This window comes from Protopterus annectens, chromosome 14.part0, assembly GCF_019279795.1.
Source record: "Protopterus annectens isolate FY-2018-M chromosome 14.part0, PAN1.0, whole genome shotgun sequence".
Lineage (NCBI taxonomy): Eukaryota > Metazoa > Chordata > Ceratodontiformes > Protopteridae > Protopterus > Protopterus annectens.
In genome coordinates, this window is record NC_056748.1 from 71,453,973 (window position 1) to 71,468,128 (window position 14,156).

A 14,156-nucleotide genomic window follows, 5' to 3' on the forward strand; every position below is an offset into this window, starting at 1 on the left:
TGAACTGCTCAATTCTGGGTTGGCATATTCTTCTGTTAAGGCCCACTTGTCAGCTATTTCTGCTTGTCTGCCTTTAGCACCTCCTTTTGCCTTTAGATTTGAGGCTAAATAGTTTAAGGGAGTCCTTCATATTAGATCTCACAGGAAATCTGCACCTCCTTTCTGGGACCTTGATTTTGTTTTGGAGAAATTGACCCAGGCTTCTTTTGAGCCTGCAGCTTCAGCTTCCTTGCAGCATTGTTCTTGGAAAACTTTTCTTTTCTCCCTTACTTCTGCCAGATGGGTTTCTGAGCTTCAAGCCGTTGTGAATGTTCCCTCTATTTTAGTTTTCCAAAAGGACAGGGTGTCCCTTCATACTATCCTTTTATGTCCAAAATGATGAATGAGTTGTCCCTTAATCAGTCTGTTCATCTGCCCACTTTTTCCCTTCTCTGCAATTTGCTAGCGAGAAGGTTTTGCACAATTTGGATGTGCATAGACAACTCCGATTTTATATGGATAAAACCAAAGCTTTTTGCAGATCTGGTCAGCTTTTTGTTTCCTTTCATCCTAGATCCTTAGGCTTGGCTATTTCAAAGCAAATTGTTTTTTTCTTGCATATCTAACGCCATTTCTTTTTGTTCTTTTCATGGCAAGAGCCTTCCTTCTGTAAAGGCTCATTCTACCAGAGGGTGTGGCTTTTGCTGGTGCTTTTTTCAAGGGTTTACACTGTGACCAGTGTAGTGGTGGCCAGTCCCTTCCAACCTAAAGATAGATCTGTTCTTCCTACATTTGATCCGTTTGAAGGGTCTAGAAATGAAATATTTGCTGACAAGGTAGTTCAGCTCATCTCTTCAGTGGTTCAGGAGAAGTATTCATTTCTGGAAATTGAACGTTCCATATCATGTCTTTCTGGCCATGCAGACTATGGAGGAAATGCTGCTTCTGGTGACATTCCTGATTTGATCCAGTTACTCAGTCTGATGTTTGTTTGTTGTATAATAATCAAGGGATACATGCTCATACCTCTTGTGTAGAAGGGCAGTGAGGGTCTGGCAATGGATTGTACAATATCTCAGCATTTTACATCCTGGGTTTACTGAACATGATGGAAGACTAGGCTACTACTCCAGTCCTTTCCGAGAGCTAGGGATTCAGATGCTATACCTTTTTCATGTCTTTCTCATTTGGAATACTCCAGACATCAATCTGTGTATTTTCTGTCAATGGCAGGGGGCATACTTTCCCAGGTAAGTGACGAGAACATGTTTGCCATTCTAGGATAGAGGCGATTTTATTTTCTTATCATTCCTCCTGATTTTATATCTATATACAAAATTCAGGCAAGAAAGAACTAATCATACCCTTGGTGGCCAAGATGAGGGGTATACTTTCAGGTTATTAGCTCTAGTTCCCTTTACTGGGGCAACAGCCTGCTGCACCTCATGATATGCTGTTGTGTGCTGCCTGATCCCATGGGCTCTTTCTGCTGCCACGCCAAAGTTGAATGAAGTGACTAGGAAGCCTTCCACTCAACCGACATACTCTTATCATTGGTAAGCATCTTCATGTGAATGCTGATGCATTTGCAGGCATTTCTATGATTTGGGTCTCTCATACCCTGTTCAGGGTGCCCATTGAAAGTTTGAAGATTGTAATTGCGAGCCTTAGAATAATAAGCATTTAAGTCCAAATAAGGGAATATATACTAATTCTGAGATTGCAGTGTGTTCCCTTCTTATTATCAAGTCTCAGACTTCTGATAGAGAACGCTATGGTCAGGGTTCAGATATCGGCTGTTTTTTTTACACAACTTGCACACTTGTAGAGAGCAGTACTGTGACCCAGAAGAAGTTGTGTAGCCATTTCCTTAAAGGGATTCTGTATCACTGCCTGCCTTTAAAGAACTCATCTCCATTGCACCCAAATGTCTTCACAACTGACTGGGATTACTCTTCCCTAGCTCAAACTGTTTAGCATGAGTGTTTTAAGGTTGGTCTCTTGGAAGATGCTTTACCTGGTATCCATTATCCCTACTCGAAGGAAAAAGATTTTCACACCCTTATCTATTTAGGTTTGTTCTCATAAGACCAACCAATATTTCTTACAGAAAGTTTTATCAGAATTGTTTTTAAAATGCGCCCATTCATCCCACCGTTTTTTTTTTTTTTAATGGGGGCAGAAGTTAGGTTAGAAAGAGCCCTTCATATGATGGAGTGCATCCTCTGCTTCTGTTTCGCCTGACGTGAGTACATGAATTTATGAAGACAGAATAGCTTTTTGTCTTCTATGTGGTTCAACTTAAATTGACCAAAAGATTAGTGCTAGAAGCAAAGTTCCCAGAGTGCAGCAGTTAACGAGATTGTGGTTTTGTAGTCTATGTTTCACATTTACCAGGTGATGGCACTTTTCACTGATATTGCAGGCTCCGTTTCACACTTGGCAGGTGATTGCACCTTTTACTGATATTGCAGGCTGTGTTTCACACTTACAGGTAGTCCTTTTCACTGCTATTAGGCATGTGTGAAGTTGGTGCATATGTAAGTGTGTCAATGGCAGGGGGCAAGGAGCGTTTGCTGTTCTGCAGAATAGTGTATGTGATTTTCTACATAGTTTTGATAGGTGCAGACAGCAGGCACTTTGTTTTAGAGAGTTCTTTGAGAATATGCAGTGGATTTGTCCCTTTCTGATGAGGGGAAAGGCTGGCAGTTGCCAAACAAGCAGTTTCAAATAGATTTCCAGGTGCATTAGCTTTTACCATCAGACATCAAAGCAGCCATTGGAAAATGATGCAGTTAAAGGCCAGTTAACCAAGGAACAGTTACTTCTAGTGCTTGCTTTCAGAAATGTGTCCCCTATAAAGATTTGTGCCAGGACCACCAGGTCAGCAGTTCACTTGTTCGTCTCATGACTGTGGGGGGTTGGCCTTTGTTAATAGTTCAGTAATTCAGGACTTAGTCTTTGGAGCTTTCTTTTTCTGTTGGTTGTCCTCTTGCTTGTACCAACTGGGAATTCTTCCCACTTGTGATTTATTATTGCTACTGACCTACAAAGGAGCACCAGTGGCGTTTGATATAACTGATAACTTTCTTGCTACATTAGGCGATCTGAGTGGACCCTTCTGTATGAGATGTAGGTTGCCTTTTGCTTATCACCCTATGTTTTGACAATACCTTTAACCATCAGCAGCTTTTGGATTCTCTTGTAAGTTGGAGAATATATGTTTATATGTCTTGTGTAAAGAATACAGGTGTTGAGTTTCCATTGGTTTTCCATTTGCAGGAAGAGTGCTCATGTAAAGGGTGGGGCAAACCGGTGGACTCTGAGGGTGAGTTTGTTTTTCTGTTTGGTGAGTAATTGTATGTTGCCAAATGTGTTGACATAGGGATTGCATACTCCTGATCCTGAGAACTTCTATGCAAATTTTATTCTGAATTGCAGAAGAAGAGACATTTAAATTCTAGTGAAGAACCTGGGAAGAGGGGCCCCTCATATTTCAACTGATGTGGTAAGTCCTGATCACCCTGCAGGATCATTGCTTTGTACACCTTGTGGTATAGATACTGACACCAGGGAATGGATAGGTGGATTCTAGTAAAGCAGGAGACATACTTTGTAACAGCAGATAGTAAAATCCTTTACTTAAGAGTTCATAGTAGAACTGGTCTTTGGCTCTCTACAAAAAAAAAAAAAAAAATCTGCTAGTTCTTTTTATGTACCATGTCTTTATGCTTATCTTAATGAGTGAGCCTTAGTGTAAATGGTTGAAAGATGTTTTCAGGATAACTACCTTGGGCATGTCTGTTATAAGAGGATAACCTGGTGTGTATCTGGACGTTTATGTTGATGGTATATGGGATCTCTGCTGTTGTAAGTCTGGGTTCCATGTAGGAAGTTTCCCTTAGAAGCTGCCTAGTAAACTCACTGTACTTGCATCGCACAGAGAACTGTTTTTGTCACTATTTGTGCTGGAGTCTCATACAGGGTCACAAGTAGATTGCTAATAGATGTCTGGCTATAAGTACACAGTAACTTAATTTGCTATTTGTGTGTTACCGTCCCATGAGAGTGTTAAGGTATATCATGTATATAACTTCAAACTACTCCTTTTTCCAATTTCAGTCTTCATCTTCAAACATACTTTCTACTTCAACTGATATTCCTATCTTTTGCCCTTTGCATAGTCATGCTTTCCTCAATCCTCCAGCAACTCAAAGCCCCTTCCTTCCTCCTCCTCTTTCTGATTCCTTCATGCTATACCAGCTCATACTCTTCCTTTTCTTATCCAATCCCACCAACAAAAATAACATCCACTGAAAACTCCCTTCACCCTAACTCTTACTCTCCCTTCACCCTAACTCTTACTCTCCCTTCACCCTAACTCTTACTCTCCCTTCACCCTAACTCTTACTCTCCCTTCACCCTAACTCTTACTCTCCCTTCACCCTAACTCTTACTCTCCCTTCACCCTAACTCTTACTCTCCCTTCACCCTAACTCTTACTCTCCCTTCACCCTAACTCTTACTCTCACTTCCATTCTGTCTCCTCTTATCTCATCCTGCCCAATCAACTCTACCTGTTCCACTATAAAATCTTCACTACTACTAATACAGTTACGCACAAAATAACCTTGCATCCAACTAAACTCTTAATCTGTAAACCTAAATTTCTTAAGTATTTTCCATTCAACAACATATTCTTAGCTGGAGATATCCACCCCAACCCTGGTCCCATTCTCTAACAATAATTACCCATCCCCATCTTCCCCCCTCCCAAACAGCCTGAAAATCTTCACCATGAACTCCCAGAGTCTCAATAACAAAGTCCACCTCTTCCAGGCTTGTCTAACCCATAACCAACCAGACATCTTAGCCATTTCCGAGACTTGGCTTAAACACCATATTTCTGATTCAGAGATACTTCCCCCAGGATACCACTTTCTTAGAAATGACCGACCAATTAAAAAAGGTGGTGGCTCTGCCATAGCCTACTCTAAATCACTTACTTTAATTCCCCTCCAAACTCCAGTTCCTCAGTTCAAAAATACTGAACTTACAGCTGGACTACTGAAACTAAATAGTCACAAAAATATCTGTATTATTGCCCTATATATCTCTCCCGGGAACAATATCCCTATCCTCGAAGACATTCTCCAATGGGCATCTACTAAAGTTAACTACGAAACATACATCTTAGGTGATGTAAAAAATATCGACTGGAACAAAATCAACTCTCTGTCTCCCTCCCAAGCCGTCAACCTTTACAACTTCACTCAAACAATACACCATATAACCTGACCCAACAAAACTAATCCCCCAGGATCCTCTATGACTGGATCCTAGTCTCCAATCCAAATAAAATCACTAATTCTGGAACAATTCCTGATACTGTTAGTGACCACCTCCCAGCCTTTATTCTTCGCGCTACCAACTCTTCTCACCAACACCAATACATTCTAACTTGTAATCTTAGTAACTTTAACCCCACAACCTTCTCAAACCTATTCAAACGAATGAACTGGCAAGACCTTAAAACCCTCCCTCTTGATGCTGCTATCAACTACTTCAACTCTATCTTCTTAGATGCGCTAAACTCTCTTGCCCCTTTGAGAAATAAAAGGGTAAAAATAAATACTGCCCCTTGGTTATCTAAACATACTAAACAAATTATGCATCAAAGGGACAAACTGTGGAAGCTGTTCCAAAACAATAAACTGCCCAATACCTTGCTCCAATATAAACAACTACGTAACCAAGCAAAACAACAAATCACTAAGGACAAAAAAATCCTATTACATCAACCTCCAGTCAAGTAATAACAATAACCCCAAGAAATTCTGGAATTCAGTAAACTCTCTCCTTAATCCAGGCTCCAAGAATAATCCCTGTCTTGATCTAAGTAAATCTGACCTAGAACTATGCTCAGAATTTAACTCTTTCTTCATACAAACAATATCTGACCTAACCAAGACCTTCCCCAACAATAACCCATCTGTCCCCCCATCTTCTCCCTCCAATTCCCCCAATAACCCTCCCTTCAGGTTCGAGCTCAAACCTGTCTAAACTAACTTTATAAAAAGACTTCTGTCTAAACTTAAACCCTGCTCTAATGCCCCTGACAATATTCCCTCCACTTTCCTAAAATGTGCTGCAGATGGGATAGCACTCCCAATCAGCATCATTATCAATAGATTTATTAAGGAATCTGACATCCCCAAACTTTGGAGTTCAGCTTACATTCTTCCTCTTCACAAAGGAGGCAAGAACACCAACATCACAAATTTTTCCCTATCGCTCTACTCTCACCAATCTCTAAAATCTTAGAAAAGTGCATCCACCACCAACTTATGCCTTTTCTAACCCAAAACCATCTTCTTACACCAACTCAACATGGCTTCCGCCCTGGCCATAGTACTACTACTGCTCTACTTTCCTTCTTAGAAACTATCAATCAAGCCCGAGGTTCAGGTCACCTGGTCTCAACTGTTTTGCTTGATCTCTCTAAAGCTTTCGATACTGTTTCCCATAAACACCTTCTCCTTCACCTCTCAAACCTGCATCTCTCACCTAACCCTCTGTCCTTGTTCTCTAGCTACTTATCAGACAGGTATCAGGCAGTCAAATGGAAAAACTCCATCTCCTCCTTCCTACCTACCTCAACTGGTGTACCATAGGGATCCATCCTTGGACCCATGCTATTCAATATTTTCATTAATAACTTTCACATTGCTATCCATGATGCCAAAATTATTCAATACGCAGACGATTCAACCGTAGTCTGCTCTGCCTCAAACATCTCTGAACTGCTCCTCAAAACCCAAGCTGCTTTCACAACCACTGAAAACTGGATGCGCCAAAATCACCTCTCCCTTAACGCTAACAAATCCAAAATTCTCTTCTCCCCCAGAAAGTCCTACTCCTATGATAAAGATACTTTCAAAGTCCTTAGTCACTCCAACTCCCCTATTGAAGTGGTTCCCTCTGCCAAACTTCTCGGTGTTACAGTCGATGAATTCCTTAAGTTTGACATACATATTCAACAAAATATTAAGAAAACCCACCAAAAACTAGGTATGCTATATAGGAACAATCGCTTTCTCTCTCACTCCAACAGGCATACTTTGGCCACTACCTACCTTTTGCCCTCATTATTATATGGAGCCTCTCTCCTGACCAACCTGTCATGCTCTATCACCTCCAAACTAGAAAGCTGCTACAACAAAATCTCTAAATTTGCCTCCAACAGTAAAAATTCCACCCATCATTGCCTTTCCCTTCAATCTCTAAACTGGCTAGAACTACCAAACTACCTAAACTATCTGCAGCTCACCACAGCACACAAACTTATATTTCATCCAACTAACTGTTCTGCTCTAGCTAACATCCTTCCATCCTACATCCCCAATAGAACTCTCAGATCTGAACATCAAAACCTGATTACTATCAACAAACCTAAAAGTTCAGCTGGCCACCTTTCCTCTCTTTCACTATTGGCAAGGCTTGGAACTCTCTCCCTTCCTCTCTAAGAACAACAGCAAACTCTGAAAATTTCAAAACTCAGCTTTTCAAACATCTGTCCACTAAATGGAAGTGCAGCTGTCTTCATCTCACCTAAAAACTATACAAGAACACACCAATATCCTACCTAGAGTGTATGAAGGTGAGGCAGTGCATATAGTCTACCCCACCTAAAAACTATCCAAGAACACACCGATATCCTACCTAGAGTGTACCCTAGCACTCAAAATGTCCTACAGCTATTTATCCTTGAACCCCTTTGTGCAAATATTGTAAATCGATTCACAGTTTAAAACGAATGCATGCAAAAAGTCTTCTTAACTCTCTTCTCTATGTGCATATATAATGCATTTTCCCAAATTACTCTATAAGAATAGCTTTATAATTGTATAACCTTTAGAAAAACCTTAGTGAATTTGTTTTTGACTATTTGTAATAATGAATGTTCTTATTGTTCAAACTGGTCTCCTCAATGTATCATTTATATTTTTCATATTTTTGTAATTTTGTATTTTTGGAGTTTTTCTCCCCGGGTCTCCACTGAAAATGGGTCCTCTGGGCAAAGTGGACCTCCCCGGTAATCAAATTGGAAATAAATAAATGTATGTACTGTTCCTCTGATAACCTTCTATGGAAATGTGAAAATAGATGGTTGCTTCTCTCTCTCTCTTCACCCGCATCTTTCAGTATCCAGATGTTACTTGGGGGGGGGGGGGGGTCCCGCAGTGCATAATGACAGCTAGAAAGCTGTGCCTGATGACAGGCTAGTAGGACTGATATGTAAAGTGAAGTAAAGATGAGCAAAGTGAGTTAATTGTCTCCTGTTGCAGAAAGCATTCACAGTACTGTATTTTTGCAGTTCCTGTACTTAGTAAAATACACTGACAGCTTCTGTTCTTCATTCCAGACTTTACATAATGGATCCAGTTTAAATAACTAGTTGATTTCATCAGCTTGATATGACTTCTGAAGCAGCAGTCGCTGCTAATGCTCCATCTTCTGCACTGCAGTCTGGACCAGCACACAAAGACTTTTATCTGCTGCGATCCTTTGTGGCCGGAGGTAAAGAAACTTGTATTTGTAGTTGATGTATATTTATTTTGCAGATTTTGCATAAATTAACTAGGCAGGTGGATTGGTTCAAGGACCATTTTTAGCTGTGACCTGTGCCACATGGCAAGGATTTAATGTGTGGCAAACTTGTAAAGGTTACTGTATCAACAGCTTAACAGAATACAAGTAAATATTCTCAACAGATTAAAAGACTCCACATAAATACAAGCACTAAGAATAAACATATTGGATTTTGATTCATGGCAGGACTACAAATGTCGCTAGTTTGTCAGTCTGCAGTATGGAAGATTAAAGTAGTTGTATCTGTCTCAAATTCTGTGCCAGATTTTAAAGTGAATGACTTGACAAGCATGGGAGTGCAAGTCAGTAGAACCAGAGAGTGAATACCAGTGGTTCTACTGCAAGTGCTATAACACATTATTCAAGTTGGAGTGAGGTTTACTAAAGTGCAGCGACAGCAGTAGAGAGGCGATGGGAGTAAGGATTTGGGCACTGATTGAGAATGGGTTCTTAGGGGTTTAGAGGGGATTTTAGGAATATATAGTTAGGAGGGAGTTTTATGGTTAGGGAGTGATTAGGAAATTTAGGTTTAAGGAGTGATTGGGAATTTTAGGGTTAGAGAAAGGGTGGAATTTTAAGGTTAGGGAATGGGGAATCTGAAATGGATGGGAGTTTTAGGAAAGTTTGGAATCTGGTCGGACTGTACAATTTAACAGAATTTGGTGTTGAGGGCGAAATAGTTAAAGTTGAGGTATTGATTGTTGGAGCACTTGTCTTCGAGCAAGTGGTAGTGAGCAAATGTGTTGCAAGATAATAGCATGTGAGCACTTGTAGTAGAATGAAACCAGCAACAGCAATTCTTTCATAGCTGGTTACCTCTAATAAACCAAATATGTAATGTTTATTGCCAGAATGTCAGAATTATTTTGATATCTTAGATGTGTTCATTAGCTTGCTAATTTTAGCATCAAGGCAAGAATATGTAGTAGAGAATGTATTAGCTTGTATCTCAGAAGCAATGTAATGTTTCTTTGTTAAATGGGCCTTTAGCTTTTTCTTAAGCATTGAGATATTGAATTCTTTTAGTTTGCTTGGCATTTATATAGGCTGCTGAGAGGCGGCTTGTGCCTGGCCTACAGAGCAGTCTCACCCCCTGCCCTAATGGAAATGTTACACGTCCACAAGTCAAATGGGACAAGGGTCACTCACTCTAGGGATCTTAATCTTGCTTACAACATTAACAGGACATGCTGGAGAGACAGATATGTCTCCCAGAGATTGCCACTCCTATGGAACAAACTCCCAATTCACGTAAAACAGAGCTCCTCAGTGACCCTATTTAAGTGTAACTTGGACAACTGGATGGGAGACAGTAAATTTACCCTGGGGGTGTCATCTATGTCCCTCTTGGATAAGGGCAGTCTGTGCTGATTGTAGACTCACAATGCAAATATAGACCATGCAACTTGGTCAATAAGAGAACTAGGGTATAACATGGCTAGGCCTATAAAGGCCCTAAGGCTAATAGCCTAGTAATCTTCTATGAACCTATTTTGTTCCATGATGCTTGGGAAATTTTACAGAAGGATACTTATCTGCAAGCGGATGTAAGTAGTCTAGCTAATTATGTGCCATTATGTCCCCGTAGGTCATAGTTTGTGTTGTGTTTACTAAGTATATTCTTTAAAGATGGACAGTGTTTTTCATTCAGTAATTTGATGGTTAACTTACTTAGCAGAAAGATGGCTCAGGCTGTGAACGGTAAACAGGTGACTTGGATAGATGAATAAATCTGGCAGTTTTGTTTCCAGTAGTTTGTAGAAAATTGGTATTAAGTGCAGGTAGAAGGGCTGCAGTAGGCAATGCTTACTTTGGTATTGGTAATAGAATTTTTAACAGCTTTATTAAGTTTCACATTCTAATCTGTAACATGGGTGTACATACATTAACTGAAAACAAGGAAAAAAAAAACACAACGTAATGCATTTTCTACAAACACACTGGCATATGGGTAGTAGTGCCCTGCTGCCTTCCCTCTGGCAGTCCATCAAAGCTCAGAGCTCTGCCCACTGCCTGCCTGTGGGTGTGAAGGGCCAGTTATTTGGAAGAACTGGGACTGCCTTTAAGGTGCCCAGACAGGACCCTTTCAGATTTCTAGTGCCACAGCAAGAGAAGGATCTTTGAGAAGACTGCTCCATTCTCTGGATATTTCAGCTGCTGAGCTTAGATAAGAAACCTTTTGGGTTTTTATTTCCTCCCTCTACCTTTTCTGTCAGTGCCTGAGTAGTGTATTCTGCTGCGTTGACTGTTTTTCTGATTAGAAATTTTGTATATGCTTCTGTTTTTACTTTGACTAGCATGATAAAGGCTGTTGATTTAAAAGCTTATTTTGGAAGTTTTTAACAGGAAAATTTGCTGATTTTGTAGTTTTTTTTTTCTTTGTGGCTACGATTATTTTAGGTGACTGAGCAAGATTACAGCATTTTAAACAATTGTGTATAAATCTCGAGTTTGGTACCATTATGTTGGTTAAACATTTCTGACAGGAATTTTTCATCAGTTTATGATTTACTTCTTGTCTAATACCATTTTAGGCTGTATCCATACATTTGCACTGAAACTAGCCTTTGATTTTGTTTTTTTTAACAAAAAGGACTTTTGTGCATGTGTTTTGTTCTTTGAACTGTGTAACTGATGATACTGCCATTTTTCCAGTGCAATGTTCAGAATAGTATCCCTACAGAAATGGTCTTTAGATTGCTATTTAAAGGGAGAATAGTGAGATTTTTTCATCTTTTCACTGGGTCATTGCTCATCGCTTCAGGATATTTCTGAAATTTGTTGTGTTTGGTTTGCATTGTCAGCGTTTGGCTATCCATTGCATCTTCAGTGTTTACCAAATGTCTTGATTCAGTAGTGGCCCACACTCTGACTCTGGGCATTTATGTTTCTCCATACTTGGATGACTTGCTGATCTGTTTTGGCCTTACTCTACCAGCTATGGTTCAAGTTGAACCTCTGGAAGTCATGTCTGACACACTGTATAAGACTGGTGTTTCTAGTGTGTTTAATTGACTTCAACAAAAGAATGGCCTTTTTTCCTGAAGACAAGATACTGTCTTGCCAGATAGTATTTCTGGAATTCTCCAGGAAGAATATCACAGTGGCAAGAGAATTCATAAAAATTCTTGGACTGATTGTGTCCATAAAGCTTATGATACCACTGTCCCTTCTCCAGTGGGAAAAAAATCAGTGGAATGTCTGAAATTGTTGGACCCAGCAAAGACATTCCTTGGAATCCCAGTTGCCAGTGCTGCCCTTCATCAAACAAGAGTTATTGTGGTAGTGAGTACAGTTGAGTATCAACCCAAGACTTACTTTTTCCCTACCAGTGCAGTTGGTCCAAACAAATTTGTCCAGCTTCACTTGGGGAGCTGTGTCTGTGGGGGTGCAAGTACAAGCCACTTGACGGTACAAGGATGCATGGAAGCACAACTATATCAAGAAAATGTTGGTGATTATTCAGTCCTTGTAAGTCCTTCACTGCGTATGGACTCTGGGTCCTCCTCTGGTGGTTATGGAAAATATAGTGATGGGGTACATCAACAGAGAAGGGGGGGTGTAAGTTTGTACTCTATGTGCCATTTGGCATTGATGGCCTGGGACCTGGCTTTACAGCATTCTCTAACTCTTCAGGCATCCTACATCCCATCAAAGCAGAACATTATGGCAGACAGACTAAGTAGATCCTGGGCAGACCTCCATGATAGGCAGCTGAAGGCAGTGGTGTCCCAGGATATAGTCCAGATATGGGCAATGCCTCATATAGATCTGTTCACCTTCTTTTAAAACAGTTGTAGAAATTCTGTTCCAGACATCCTTGCAACCATGCTTCGGGGACAGATGAGTTATTGTTCCCTTGGGTGAGAATGTTGTATGCATTTCCACCCTTTCTATTAAAAAATCAGTATTTGTTTGCTTCACTGAAAGTTTTTGCTTAAAATATTTGTACTACACAAACATTTTTCAGGCTTATGTAAATAGCTGATTTAGTTTCATTGTTGTTAAAAGTTGGCTGTTCAGTATAATCAGTGTTGTTGCCTCACAGCAAGAGGTTCTCCTATTTGATTCTTGACTGGAGTGCCTTCTGTGTGGAGTCTGCATGTCCTCCCTATGGTAGAGTGACCTCCGAAAGACATGCGTGAATGGACGTGCCTTCGCTGAAGGTTGGGCATCGGGCTGGCAACTCGGCACCTTAAAAAATCTACTGACAATCATTAGCGGACCGGAGTTCTGCTTTGGCGACCCCTAGCCAGGAAAAGCCATAAAGACAAACAACAACAACATCATTAGACAATGTTTATTCTCTTATTTTATCCTCAATAAAAATATTGGGGAAAAAGGTCGGATATATGAAGTCAGAGTCACAAAAGAGCAAATGTCAAGACAGGGGATTATGAGTGGCATTGTACATTAAAATATCTAACTCTGTTGCATTCGGACTGAACATGTTTAGGTAGTGGCAGAAGGAAAGGGTGCATGGAGGTTAGTAATTCATTGCCTTCTGTGATTATGGTCTTTTGTAGCTGTTTTTGATTATGTTGCCTGTTTCTGTATTGTGCATCATATATGTATATAGCCTTCCTGTACTGTAATAGAAGTCTAAGATGGTAGTGGTGACTTAACACTGAAGGTTCTGTTTTGTAGTTTGCTTACAGCCACTTACATGTGTTGTAATTAGCTTGTACTTTAATTTTGCAGTGTTTTGGATTTTCTAATACAATTAAGGGAAATTAGTCTGGTATGATTATAGTTCATGAAATTAATATTGTTTTGTCTTTAATGTTAGCTAAGGGTGCTCTTCTCAGCACCCACAATGAGCCCAAATTTGCCTCCTTCTGTAATTCATATGGAGTTATATGTATTGGTAGCATATTTAAGTGCGATTGTAAATTATTTTTTATTAGACCTGTTGCTCCTGCTCCTACTGGAACTGTTTGGGTATCTTTCTTCTACATTGCTGTCATTTCTGCTTGCAAATTCTTGCCTGTGGTGTTCATCTGACTGACAAGGAGGTTATGTTCATTTCTTTCAGATGGCTTCTTTGAAGTAAATGAAAACAGCTTCTGTAAGAAAGCTTCTCTCGCTGTTTCTTAGAATCTAGAGAGTTGCTATCCAACAGGCAGTTGACATAATCTGGTCCTGCTGATGTCTATGTTGATGACATCCATTAATGCTATATTTGTTAATGTGTAATTTTTATAAAAATTTAATTTGTATTTACTTTAGTTTTATTTTATACCAGTTTAGTAGTAGTTAGGATTCATTTGATTTTTTTGAACAAATTGTATTTATTTTAATTTTATATATACACACACACACAAACACACGAGTGTAGCAGTTAAATTTATTTTTATAAAAGAGAATTGCAATTTAGTTTTATACAAGTTCAGATGTTAATGTAAATAAAACACTATTGTTCTGGTTATAATATGTCTGTTCTTCAATTTATGTTTGAATGTTGGTATTCCACAATTCCAATGGTAGTGAGTAGGGTTACATAATTATGCATGCAAATCGTACAG

At 39.7% G+C, this 14,156-nt stretch overlaps 1 protein-coding gene across 2 annotated transcripts in view; it reads left to right on the forward strand.

Annotated features, from left to right (window-relative positions):
• Positions 1–14,156, forward strand: part of SLC25A16 (solute carrier family 25 member 16) — a 1,052,007-nt gene that overhangs the window by 209,953 nt on the left and 827,898 nt on the right. For both annotated transcript variants that reach the window (XM_044055779.1, XM_044055780.1), the window contains one exon: positions 8,405–8,559. In XM_044055779.1, the coding sequence (XP_043911714.1) occupies positions 8,457–8,559 (103 nt within the window). In that variant the 5' untranslated portion in view covers positions 8,405–8,456. The remainder of the gene's footprint in view (positions 1–8,404; positions 8,560–14,156) is intronic.